Source organism: Heliangelus exortis, chromosome 3, assembly GCF_036169615.1.
Source record: "Heliangelus exortis chromosome 3, bHelExo1.hap1, whole genome shotgun sequence".
Taxonomy (NCBI): Eukaryota; Metazoa; Chordata; class Aves; order Apodiformes; family Trochilidae; genus Heliangelus; species Heliangelus exortis.
Window position 1 is genome coordinate 3304001 of NC_092424.1, and position 13703 is coordinate 3317703.

Here is a 13703-nt window from a genome sequence, read left to right on the forward strand (position 1 = left end):
TATGGATGAGCAATATTTGTGTCTTAGTGCTGGAATGTTGGGTTGAAAAACAAGACTTAAAAAACCCCTTTTCTTTCCTTTTCTTTCCAGGGGACAGGTCATTAACATGAGGTACCTGGAATATTTTGAGAAAATTCTTCATTTTATCAAAGATAGGATCCTGGTTTATCATGGGTAAATTACAGATACTTTTTTTCCCTCTCTGCTTCAGTCCCCTGGTAATATTGATTTGAAATTTACATAATACTAATTTCAGAAAGTTTGAGGGATGTTTTCTTTATTTTATTAATTTCTAGGCTATTTACTATCTATCATTTTGTTATTTTCCTTTGGAAATGCAAAATCCTATTCACTGCCATGTAAAGAAACTTAAACTAATAGGAAAAACTATTGTGAATATGGGATACCTGGAAACTAATCATGTTTGTTCATGCTTTTGGCATGACTGAGTCTCAGTTCTTCCTAAAAATAGGATTTATTGAAGATGTTGAGTTTGCTCCTGGTAAAATAGATTACAGTTTCTCTCAATATTCACATTCATTTATTAAGTAGTTCTAACAGCAAGCAAAAAAAAAAAAGATAAACCTGAAGTCTGAAGTTGAGGTTTGAAGCTAAAAAATAAGCTGAGCTGATATAAGAGGAAATTACTTTTTGAAGAATAGAAGTGTGTGGCCAAGTATGAAGGAACTAATTTTCAGAAAAGAAATAACAATTTTTAATAACTCATTCCAGCATAGCTAGATGGATTTCCAGAAGTGCTACATGTTTTCAACCATTGTGATAACCTATTTAATTTTTTCCAGGGCTAATAATCCAAAAGGACTCTTAGAGGTTCGAGAAGCTTTGGAAAAAGTACACAAAGTAGAAGATCTTCTTCCCATAATGAAGGTAAATTAAAGAAAAACTTCAAAAATAGGATAGAAATAATAAAATACATTCTGGGAGATAGCCACTTCCTCAGAATATGAACATTGTGTATATGCTTAAAATGAATAAAAATAAATGAGGAAAAATTCATAGAAAGGCTTTGAATATATTAAGAGCAAAGTTTTTTATACTCTTATCCCAACTAAAATAGTAACACTTGAGCTGGATTTGAGGAAAAAGTCTTCCCCCTCTCCTCCCACTCCCCCAAATTCATCTAGGATGAGCAGTGTGCTAATATTTGGGTTTGGGGAAACACTGTTACAGAATGTTTAAAGGATTGGACAGGGTTTTGTTTAGATTAGAGCAAAATCTGGGAAGAAACAATCATTCTAAACAAAGACAAACTCCTTGCTTTCTTATCAGCTGTGTCCACACTGAAATTTCATATTTAGGCAAAGCTGAGGGGTTGCCATAAACCAGAGCTCTCTAAAGATACTTTGCTGCTACTACTGGATTTGTTCATGGTAGTGGTGCTCACTTGTGTCCAACAAATCCCTTAAGAGAAGCTACATGGCTCCAGGACTCAATTTTTCTGAGTTTTAAAAATATTTATTATTAATATAAGTGTCTTCAGAGTACCTACTTCCATCTTGGAGGTCTTTTTTATGTTGCTGTCTTGTTCTTGGGCTTGAAAGATGAAGCCAGAAGGATGCTGACTGAACCTTAACAAAAAGATTGATGAAGAGGGAGTAGATGTTGTGGTAGGGAGACACTTAAGTGCTCCCTGTTGACACAGAAATGTGGAAGCCAGGGCCCTCTGGAGCTCCTGGTATGGCTCCTGTTGAGTTATGGGCCAGAAAAAATGCTATTAGTGGAGTTAAAATTCTAAGTTACTCCAAGAGGATGATGAAAATGTGTAAACAAGATGTGACTTATTTCAAAATTGATGTCTCAGCTGGCAGAAAAAATATTCTTCCTGCTTTTCATAACCTTTACATTTTGCTCTGGTTTGAATCTCCTGCATCACGTTCCAGACTGTCTGGAAGTGGAATGCTGTTTCTTATTAGAGGCTTTTAGATTTGTTTCTTTAAAAGAAATGCAGATTGTCTTTAAACAAAACATCCTGGATCACAAGTTCCATCTTAAAATAAATAATTCATTCAACACCATTGCCTAAGAGTCATTAATAGTGTCTGTATAAAATTAATGTCTTCTGATATTGATGGAGCTTGGTTATTTGGGTAGCTGGGGAATGTTGTGTGTCAAAAGCTGGGTTTTTGGCTTTAGTTAAATACAGTTTTTGCCTGATTTATGCAACTCCCTGGCTCCAGTGCTCCACTCAGACACTGTAGCTTTGTAAGGTTTTTGAACTTTGTGATATTTTTCCTCCTGATGAGGATAAACATTAATGGAAACTGGATGACAGTTAAGAGGTTGCTGTGAGCTGTGTTCTGGAATCCCCACTTAGGCTAAAGCAGCTGCTCCTCAGTGTAAACATAAAACAGGCTCTCATCATTCCTCCTTTTGCCTTTGCATTGTTACACCAAAAGGTTCCTATCAACAGGCAGCTCAGGGATCACTCTGTACATCTCAAACTGGTTTGTACAGTTGCTTTTTGTAAACAGGGCTGCTTTCTGTTCTCTGGATGAAGCTGGATGCCAGTAGGCCTCACTCTGTAGTTATGATTTCCATTCAGTAGGAAATCAAGGAAAAATAAAAGAATGGAGTTGACATTCTTTGTCCTGTTCCCTCAGTTTGTCCATTTTCATTTCTGCTCCAGATATTTTAGGTCTTTCAAAACAATAGCCAGGCAGTCTGTTCACTCTAATATTACTTTTTTTTTTTTTTTTTTTTTTTCCCTTTTGAAAGCAGTTTAACAGTAAAACAAGAGATGGGTTTACTGTGAACACAAAAGTCCCCAGCCTCAAGGATCAAGGGAAGGAATATGATGGATTCACAATTACAATAACAGGAGATAAGTATGTTTGCTATTTTTTAGGGGTTCAGGGACATTAAGTAATGAAGTATTTATTAGCAACTGATTTTCTGAAATGTAATTTCTACTTGCATAAAGTGGATTTTACTTTTCACTCGTGGCAATTTGTAAGGATTTTTTTTTTTTTCACTTAGGGACTTCTGATTCCTATTTTTTCCCCTAGCAAAGAAGGAAGATGGATAACATTGATGGAGCAGGCTTAGTTGAGATGATTCTCTTAAAACTTAACACAAAAGTGAAGCAAGATCTTATTACTCGGATTACTAAGTGCCTAAGGGGAAAAAAATCTCAGTTTTTATCCACATCAAAATAGAATTGTTGTGAAACTTTGTTATGGGAGCTGAAATTCATAGAATCACAGAATGGCCCAGGTTGGAAGGGACTTTAAGAGATAATCTGCTCCAAGCTCCCTGCAACTCAGTTACTGAATGGAGTGGACATGTCTCTGATCTTTCTCTTCACTAAAGAATTTCTTGAAAGAAGAATGACAGGAGACAGTTTATGAGTGGTGTTTATCTGCAGTACATTTGTAATTTACCCTGGAGCTTGGATGATGCATCAGGTTCTTGTTGAAAAAAATTTCTTACCTCTGTTTTTTTTTTTTTTTTTTCCTGTGTCACTTGGTAGAGTGGGGAATGTATTATTTTCAGTGGAAACTCAGACAACAGAAGAGAGAACACAGCTGTATCATGCAGAAATAGATGCACTATATAAAGATCTAACAGCAAAAGGAAAGATTCTAATTCTGTCTGCAGAGCTGGGGGTAAGGCTGTTTTAAAGGAAATCATGAATTCCTTGATAAAACTTTTTTTAATACCTTCTGTTTAATACTCACTGTTAAAATAATTTTTGACAGAACTCTGTATAAAATCAGCTGCATCTTTAAACCCAATCATGACAAATACCATAAAGAAGTTACCATAATTATATCAGTTACTTTAAAATCTGCTATTTTGGTGCAGTAATAGAGACTCCAGGCAAGCTCTCACTATCACAGCATGTTCTGTACCCTGTCTCTCCTTCTTTATTTTTCTCCTGGATCTCTGTTCACTGTTTCATTATCCTTATAACCATTGCTTAGGATTTGGCTCATAAAAGTAAGAAGTAATGTGAACTCATGAGAAGCTGTAGAATTGTCTTAGTGTTGATTTGTATTCCACTGAGGATCTGACCACACCTGAGCTTGAGCATTTTCTTCTTTTAACACAGTGTAAATGATTTGGTTTTCACCTAGATTTCAAAGATGTAAAAAAACCAATTTGCCTAAACACCTGTTAATCAGACTTTTAACTTCCACATTCACTCTTTAAATATAAAACCCAAAATCACAGTACTGTGTACTTAAATAGTGCTACCTGACTGCTAAATAATCTTTAATTCACTTTTTTTTTTTTTCTCCCCTCTTCCTTAGGAAGTAGATGCCATTTGCAACCTGATCCTGTCATTAGTTTATTACTTCTATAATCTAATGCCACTTTCAAGAGGATCTAGGTCAGTGATTGTCTTTATCATCTCTGTTTTCTTGGATGCACACTACAAAATGTTCAGGTGTTCCAGTATCTTGATAATTTTTTTAATATCAAAAAAAGCTTTGGATGGAGCTGTGTCCCCTGCACAGTCTCATTTTCTGCTGCCATGACAATGGGTACTGACCTAGCACTGTTTTAAAAGCTAATTTGTAATTGCTGCTGCTAACTATTTCTAGCTGCATTTATATTTAGCATGATGAGAAGTCTGTATTTATAGGCTTCAGCTCACAGATTGAAAAGTGTAATTTTTTAAATGGTAATGCTTGGGTTCCTAATCCATATTATGTTACAGCACTGTAATTTGACTCAAATTTTTACTGAAATGTAAGATGAAATATACTTGGAGATACAATGCTAATAAAATAAACTGAAATATTAATTTATTTCAAGTGGTAGGGTCACCAAATGAAATCCTAGAGTGAAGTCCCATTTGTCACAGATCTTTTCAAATGAAATTCTAGTTTAGTCCAAATCTGGCTGCATCTGAGATTATTATTAATCTCTGTTCCACAAAGCACTGAAGATCTTTGAGCTTGTTATTAAGCACAGGCCAGCAGAAAATAAAATTTTAAAAAGTCCTGAGACTTGATTTTTGTAATCAGACTTTGCCTTTTTCTTGCAGAATGTACTGATTAACAGCAATTATGTCTGAGTTTCACAATTAAAAATTAAATTAAATTAAAATATTGAATAACTGAACAGCTTTACAGTGCCTCTAGCTCTGTTACAGCAGAGCTCATGAACTCTGCTGGGCTACAGCTGAGCTTCCTGGGAAAAGGATTTTGCTTTGTTTTCAGCTTTATGGAATTATAAGAACTCAATAAGTCTGAAGTGATGATTCTGACTACTGCAGGAATGATGCTCTTCAGTAGTTAAACTCCATAGGATCTGAACTTCATTCCAGTGGTGCTGGAAAGTAGCAGTGATTTCAATTTTTATTTCATGCTTAGTTTTACTTCTAAAATAAAGTACATATCAGAGTAATTTTTACTCTCCTTCTGTGCACCCATACTAAATTCTCTTTGGTTTGTAGTCTAAAATAGCATTATGGAAAGACTTCTGCTGTACTTTGTTGATTTAGATTTCTTTCTTTTTTTTTTTTTTTTTCTTTTAGTGTGATAGCTTATTCAGTCATCATGGGAGCACTGATGGCAAGTGGAAAAGAAGTTTCAGGAAAAATCCCTAAAGGAAAGGCAAGTATCAGAATAGACTGGTTCAGTCTTGATGGACAAAATAATATTTGTAAATGGAGAGAGGAGCTGTCAGAAGGGACAGGAGCTGCATGCCTGCTGACTGGAGATGGGGTAGCTGCATACTGTGGTGTCTTAGAGCCTGAGAGAATCATAGAATCCTAGAATCCTAGGGGTTGGAAGGGACCTGGAAAGCTCATCTAGTCCAACCCCCCCTGCCAGAGCAGGGCCCCCTAGAGTACATCCCCTAGGAACGTGTCCAGGTGGGTTTTGAATGTCTCCAGTGAAGGAGACTCCACAACCCCCCTGGGCAGCCTGTTCCAGGGCTCTGTCACCCTTACAGTAAAAAAATTTTTTCTGATATTCAACTTGAACCTCCTGTGCTCCAATTTACACCCATTACCCCTTGTCCTATCACTGGTCACCACTGAGAAAAGCCTAACTCCATCTCCCTGACACTCACCCCTTACATATTTGAAAACATTGATGAGGTCACCCCTCAGTCTCCTTTTCTCCAAACTAAAGAGACCCAGCTCCCTCAGCCTTTCCTCATAAGGGAGATGTTCCACTCCCTTAATCATCTCAGTAGCTCTGCGCTGGACTCCTTCAAGCACTTCCCTGTCCTTCTTGAACTGAGGGGCCCAGAACTGGACACAATACTCCAGGTGTGGCCTCACCAATGCAGAATAGAGGGGGAGGAGAACCTCTCTTGACCTACTAACCACACCCTTTCTAATGCACCCCAGGATGCCATTGGCCTTCTTGGCCACAAGGGCACATTGCTGGCTCATGGGCATCTTCTTGTCTACCAGGACCCCCAGGTCTCTTTCACCTACACTGCTGTCCAGCAGCTCAGCCCCCAACCTATACTGGGACATTGAGAGAGTTTTAAAAAAACTTCCTGGCCCCAGAAGGAAAAGTTCATCTCTTTTCAGTTACCCACTCAGGGTGTGTTTTCTTCAAAACTTTGATTCTCACTGGAATTTCACTGATTGACAATTCATTAGAGACAGGTGCTCTCATCCCAAGCATACTGAAAAGGCAACCCAGCTAACAGACCAACAAGAAAAAAGGGAAACCCTTTATTAAGCAACTTGGGGTAATATTCAACTGCAGTCACTGGAAAACTAAGACTTCAAATTGAGCAGAATACAGAGGGGAAGGAAAAAAAAATGAAGAGAAGCTGCTCTGGTGAGGCAAATTGTAGCCATGAGCCTCCCCCAGTAGTTACATATTTGTAGCAGAACATTTCTTCCCCTCTTTCTTTAAGAAAGGTTCTGATAATGCTTGGGTAGAATTAGAGACTTTTCTGCTGCTCAGCAAAAATTCTCTCCTTGCTCTCAGTGTTTTTCAGAGCATTTGGGGCTTGGTAAGTAGAAATGTATTTGCAGCTTCTCTTGATTTTTTTTTTTTTTTCCTTCCTCTCTGTATTCTGCTTAATTTGAAGTCCTTAATTTGAAGTTCTTCAATATTCAACTGCAGTTGAATATTATCCCAAGTTGCTTAATAAAGGGTTTCCCTTTTTTCTTGTTGGTCTGTTAGCTGGGTTGCCTTTTCAGTATGCTTGGGATGAGAGCACCTCTGTCTCTAATGAATTGTCAATCAGTGAAATTCTAATAATAGCAAAATTTTGAAGAAAACACACCCTGAGTGGATAACTGAAAAGAGAGCAACTTTCCTTTTTGTTCTGGAAAGCCCTGAAAACAAGGAATTTTGTCTTTTCAGTACAATTAACCCCTCGTAGCTTTTAAGAGCAAATTACACTTGCTTAATAGCCAGGAAGTTTCTTTTTCAGTATGTCCTTAAGCTGGGATCATCACCCTTCTGTGAGACCTCAAACTAAGGTAAAAGACTCAGTGGGTTTTCTTAAGCATCATCTTAGGGCTCAAAAGGATATTTCATTTTCCTGACTGATTTTCTGCAGGGAACAGAGTTTCAGTATTACTATAAAACAGCATTTCTGACTGACAGGAAGCTTTGAGGACATTTTACATTTGAGTTTGGTTTTTTTTTTTCCCCTGAAACAGAGTGCCTGAATTGGAACAAAACCATTTTTTCACCAGCTGGACAAAATTGTTTTCCCTGGCTGAATACTGGGATTTTATTTATTTAATTTCTTTTTAAAAAACAAATTCCTTAGCAGGGTGTTTCTGATCCCAAGCTTATGACAGCATTCACCATCACACTGGTGTGAAGACAAGAGTGCTTTAATAGTCCAGAGCCTCATTATTGCCTGTTAGGTCACTCAATAGCCACAACCAGTGTTGCTTCCAGTATTGGATGTGCTGAGGTGTGCAAATCCACAGAGTTTTAGTGCCAGGGACAAAGTACTCTGGGCACAGGCTTCTCCTGTCTTACCAAGAATGTAGGTAGCCTGCTCTTGAGCCTTTCCTCAAATCCAGAAAAAGGTCACTGAACCACAAACATCTCAGCTTAAATATTCCAGTCCTACTGAACCAATGTTTTTCACTGAACGTGGCTCTGCTGAAAACTTTTTAGCATTGATAGGAAGTTGCACAAAAAAGTTCTTGGCCTAAATGTGGTTGAATTTGTCTGAAAACTCACTGTGGTTGATATAGAATGCCTGGAAAGTCCAGTATAAGTCTGGCAGCTGTGTGACACAATATTTTGCACAATACACTCAGTAGAAATGAGGAATATCCCCATTTTATTTGGATGTTGTAATTTAGGGCTGAAGACACTATTTTCTATCACTGGCTTATTAGCAAAAATAAATGGATAAAATGATAAAAAGTCAATAAAATGGATAAATAAAATGGATAAGTCAAATTTATATGTCAGGAATATTTCAGGATGAACTTCTCTGATTTCTAAAGGTCTTTTTTATTTCATGTCATTTTCAGCTGGTTGATTTTGAAGCTATGACAGCACCAGGGTCTGAAGCTTTTAGCAAAATAGCAAGGAGCTGGATGAATCTAAAAAGGTAAATCTTTTTGTTCAGGAAAGGAAATAAAAGATGAAAGAGCTAAAATGTAAAATTTAAATCTCCCAGTTTATATACACAATCTCCTCTTAGTCTTCTGCTCGTGGTGGTTGGTTTTGTTTCCTTTGGGTTTTTTTTTTCCTTTCTTTTTGTGGGGTTTGCTTTTGGTTTGTTTGTTTGTTTGTTTTAAAGAGGTATCTTTCCCAAAGGGGAACTCCAAGGAGCAAAGTCAACTTAAGAAATTTCAACCCTACCTATGTGTTTCAGATCCTCTAAGTTGAAATTTGTGGCAATCTGTAGCAAAGCAGATCAGGAAACTGATTTGTGTTAAAAATAATAATGCTGAAACCAAAATTGTTTTTAACTGAGATAATTTCATAGCCCAGTCCCTCCAGTTGTGCTGCTGGCTCAAATGAGGGGTGTGTAATGGGCAAGGAATGAGCCAGAGTGGATAAAGTGCTGAAGTTGAGCTATTTGATGCTGAGAAAAGTATCTCTAGAACCACAGCCCAAAAGACTTGAAGTAATAATACAAAGGCAATTAACTGGAGTGGCTAATTCCTCTGTGGCAGAAGAATAAGGTAAGTAAGAAGACTTAAAGCAATGAAATTCTGCTTTAACTTCTGTTAAGCCCTTTTATGTAGTCATTATGCTCATTCTGTACAGTGAGAAGCAAGAGCTGCTTGTGGGCAACAGGTTCTTGACTTCAAACCCCAAATTTGTTGGAGGAGAGGAAGAGAGATAGAAGGAAATGTGTTAACTTCCAGGTAACTGATAAAGCTTGTCAAAGGAGAAATAATTGTCCTTTTTTTCTTCTCTCAGTATTTCACCTTCTTACAAGAGCCTGCCATCAGTATCAGAGACTTTTCCAACCCTGAGAACAATGATTGAAGTACTAAATACAGACTCATCTCACTGTCTAAAAAAAACTATAGTTGTTGTATAATTTATACAAATAAAAGGCCAAGAGGTACTGCTTCATAAATTATTATGAGGGGAAATTGTGGTCAAAATGTTTTGGATTTGGTTTTTTTAATAGAATAAACTTATTTGAACTGTTATCACAAGAATCAAAGGGAATCTTTCCATTACCAATAATGCTAAAAAGTTAAAAAAAAAAAACAAAAAAAGACAAAGGGACAGTAAGAAACTTCCATCACTGTTATGATCTGAATATACTGCTGGTGAGAATTTATTAAAAAAAGAAAGAGAGGGAAAAGTAATGTGCCTTGGAAATACCACTGTACTACTTCCCATGTGGTTTTTTTCCAAAGCCTCTGTCTTCTGCATGGAAAACTTCCTCAGCTGTACCTGTGTGAATAATTGGTAAGTACCCAGGCACCTCATGTAATGCAACCCAGGGAAGGAAGAGATGCCAGTTGAAAAGAAGGGGCTCCAGGAAAACATTTGGAAAGAAAACCAAACCAGTGACCTGTTTGGAGTTAGGCTGTTGAGGAGTAAATGTCAGAAAAACACAGAAAATGTCAGAAAAATGATGACTGTTCCATCAGTCTCCAAGTGCCCATTGGTGGTGGTGGGTGGCAGAAAATTCCATGGATGGATGGGTCTTGGAGAGCTTGTTAGGGCTCCTGGAGTTGGTTTTTTTGGGGAGGTTTCTGCACAGGCAGGCTCCCTGGAGGGCAGGGCTGATTCATTGCAAACAACATGGGCAGTAAATACCATGGACCAATTTCTGATAGTGGTGGTGGTATTTCTGCTGAGTCCTAACTGAATTATACTCTTTTTAGCTTGAGCTCTCTGCTTTTAGAGTTCTTCAAGTTATTTCAGAGACAATAAGTGCTGGTGGGGCAAATGGCTGCTTTCCTCAGTGGCTTTGATCAATTTGGTTTTGCTGCCTGAATATTTTTTTTCTGAATATTTCAGAAAATGTTCAAAACTGTTCTGGTTTAGGTACAGCTTTCAGCTTGTTCAATACTGATACTCAGAACTGTGGTTCTGTTGCTGTCATCTTTTACATAAATACTCTGTTCTTTGCTTATTCCCAACTTTCCAGGGGGTAGGGCTTTTTTGGGGGCAGTTGCAAATATCTGCCTTACCTATGCAAAATGAGATAGGCTAAAAAATAATTTGTTTACCAAGAGAGAGGGGAAAACAACCTAAATTCCCCAAGCTTACCAATGGCAATGGTCAGGTTGCTTTTCTCTGGTTACACCACAGGGCAATCTCAATCCTCTCTTTAGTGAAGAAGGAAATGCAGCAAGGCATCAATGTTGAGACAGGGGACCTGCTTCAGCAGTGGGACTGGTAAATTATTGGATGGAGGTTCTTTTTTTAAGTATTCCATGCAAATATTGATGTGGTTCAAAGAAGTCTGTGTGTGTTTAAGTTCAGGTCTGGGGTTTGGTGGGGGGAAAGTCCAAGTGAAGTTAGAAGCTGATACTGACATGCATGGTTAAGAAAAGCCTTGTTGATTCTGTGTTGGATTTCTCTTGCTGGCAGAACAGGACACAGATGTGTAGCTGGAGACCTGGGTGTTTCCATGTGTGAAGGATTTCCATAGAGATGGAAAATGAATCCCAGAAAGTGGATGCATGCTGTGCCTCCATGAGCATCCCACTCAGTATGAGTAGCTTGCTTCCTGCCTTTCAGAGGAAATCATTATGAAATGGCTGCTAATTGCATTTGGAGTGCATGTTAGGAAGGGATCTTCCAGTTTGGACAGCAAAAGGAAAGTTGTGTGAAGGAACAGGAACATTTTTTGTTAGATGCTTATAATCCAGACTCTGGTATGTCTGAGGGTAGGTCTGGAATCAATTTCAAAATTTGCATGGACTGAACTGGAGCTACTGTGATAGCACAGATATGACTTAAAAAGAGTCACCTGCCTCCTAGCCAAGGAAAAAATGATCTAATGTGCAAATATCTTGATCTATAGAAATCAGCATTTGTTTTGCTGGGATCAGAAAGCAAGTGGTGTGCTCATGTCTGAGCCCATTTTCCCCTTCTTCTTCAGAGGGGAAGTTAAATCAGTTGAGGTGCCTATAGCTGATCAGGGGATGCATAACAGATGAGTGCCCCAAAAGCAAGGAAATCTAGAAAACTGAGGAAACCTGGCTTCCAAGTTGTTAGCCAGTGCACTTTGTAATGTTGCTGAGCATTTGGAAAGATAAATACGATTTTCAGTAAGACTCATCAGAAAAAAAGGCAGAATTTCATATGCAGACCTAAGGTTCATTAATCAAAACCAATAAAGGCAAATTTGACCATCTCCCTGACTGGTCCTTCTGAACATGCATTTGAAACTTTCTTGATCAGAATTCATGTAAAGGACAAACCCAGGCATTTCTTTTCAAGTGAGGGTAAAAGAGGAGAAGAATTTTCATTGTAAGAATTGGGTTGCTGTCCAATTGTGACTGAAATCTTCTGCTTATTCTTTAGCTTGAGTACCTTTCCCTACCCCACTAGGAATAAGCACTATTTCTTTCTATGTATAAAGGTTGCAGAAAGAGGATAAGTTGCAGAAAGAAGTAAATATATAAGTTGCAGAAAGAAGTAAATATATAAGTTGCAGAAAGAAGTAAGTATATAAGTTGCAGAAAGAAGTAAGTATATAAGTTGCAGAAAGAAGTATATAAGTTGCAGAAAGAAGATAATTTCCTGGACAAACAAACCATATGCAGCTGTCTGGGTTTCCTTCTAATTTTTTTTAACTCCTGTGACTGCCCCATGCTCCTGCTGACAGAGAAAAAGCTGTAGTTAATGGGAGATGAAGGTGTATGACACCTCCATGAGTGTGCATGTGTCTGTAAACGTGTTTCAGAGGCTTCTTTCTCTGGGCGTGATACAGATGACTAAGGAAGAAAGCAAGCTCAAGTCAAATGCTTTTAAACAAGTTCAACAAACAAAACAGGATTATATAACTGGGCTGGTATGCAATGACTTGGAGAACTGTAATTACCTCCTAAGAAGCAGATATGTGGAGAAACCTAATTAGCATTTTCCATCCTCTTCTGTGTCATCTTCGCAATAGATTTGAACTCTTAAATGGGAACACTGTTGGATTGCAGTCCCAACCCTTCATCTATTGTGAATAATATTAAAGAGAGGAAAAAAAAGACACAGAATTGAAAAACCCATCAATCTGAACCCCTAGGGAGACTTGTATGATCTTGAAAACATATTAAAAATTTCCTGTATGATTACCTAGGACAAAAGGCAAAACAGATTTCGTGTCAAATGCATCTTCTGGCACATTTACCTCTCTTTGGTAAGCTTGATTTGTGGTTGTGGAAAGAAACTGTGCTTTGGTGGTCTTTTGGGGGTTTAGCAAAGCATTTGCTGAGGTATCACACATGAAGTTAGGGCTTAATACAGGGAATGAGGAGCTATCTGGAAGATTAAGGTTAGCAGTGTAGTTTGGCAGTGAAATTTGCAGGCCATGGAAGGTTTGGGTGTGTTAAGAAAATGAAGCAGAGAAGAGCAAGTAGGAACAACTCAACATCTGAAAGTCCCTGAAAATGTTTTATTGAATACAGTGTAATCCCAGGTATTTTGTAATTTCCAAATAGCAAGTTTGGGTAATACAAGTTGCAACTAATAAAATTTGCCACGATTGGGTAGCTGTGGAAAAAGCACACGGAAACCTTTACCTGTGCCAGGAAGGATAGTCTTAGTCAAGGACTTATTTTTTTTAAGATGTTACACAGCACTGGTGGGCTGTTCTTTGCAATATGAGTGTTCTGGTGGACAACTCTGTCCACCCATGGTCAATAAAGATGACCTCAGACAGCATCAAACAGGGAAGAGAGCCAAGGGTGTTGAAGTGAATGTTGATTCAACCGAGGATTTCCCTGTAAGTAAATTAGAGTTAAGGCTCAACAGAACCCTGCTCCTGACACAAGCTGCTCATAATGCTGGTGACTTGATAACAGAAAGTTGGAACAGTTTGGCAATGAAACATGATGTTAGGGTTGTGCTGCAGTTACTATTCCACCCTCTACTTTCTAACTAATTCTCCTAATTCACTGAACATTTACAAAAAAAGCATCCCCTCCTCCTCCAGCACACCTAAGCCCCAAAACCCCGGTTATTTCAGCCTAGGAGGAGTCTCTTTTACTGAGATGAAACTACAACCTGTTCCTCAGCTTTGGGCTGCAACTTTTTTAACCAAACTAAGCAGGATGCTTTGGACTGCTGAACCTGGCGAGTTGGAAGCGA

At 38.2% G+C, this 13703-nt stretch overlaps 1 protein-coding gene across 2 annotated transcripts in view; it reads left to right on the forward strand.

Annotated features, from left to right (window-relative positions):
* TTC13 (tetratricopeptide repeat domain 13) overlaps positions 1–9513 on the forward strand; it is a 37369-nt gene extending 27856 nt beyond the window's left edge. The window contains exons 16-23 of one of the 2 annotated variants that reach the window (XM_071738920.1): positions 91–174; positions 804–888; positions 2737–2846; positions 3491–3626; positions 4275–4354; positions 5507–5585; positions 8447–8526; positions 9348–9513. In XM_071738920.1, the coding sequence (XP_071595021.1) occupies positions 91–174; positions 804–888; positions 2737–2846; positions 3491–3626; positions 4275–4354; positions 5507–5585; positions 8447–8526; positions 9348–9471 (778 nt within the window). In that variant the 3' untranslated portion in view covers positions 9472–9513. The remainder of the gene's footprint in view (positions 1–90; positions 175–803; positions 889–2736; positions 2847–3490; positions 3627–4274; positions 4355–5506; positions 5586–8446; positions 8527–9347) is intronic. The other variant, XM_071738921.1, reaches the window with a different exon arrangement.
* The last annotated feature ends 4190 nt before the right edge of the window (positions 9514–13703 follow it).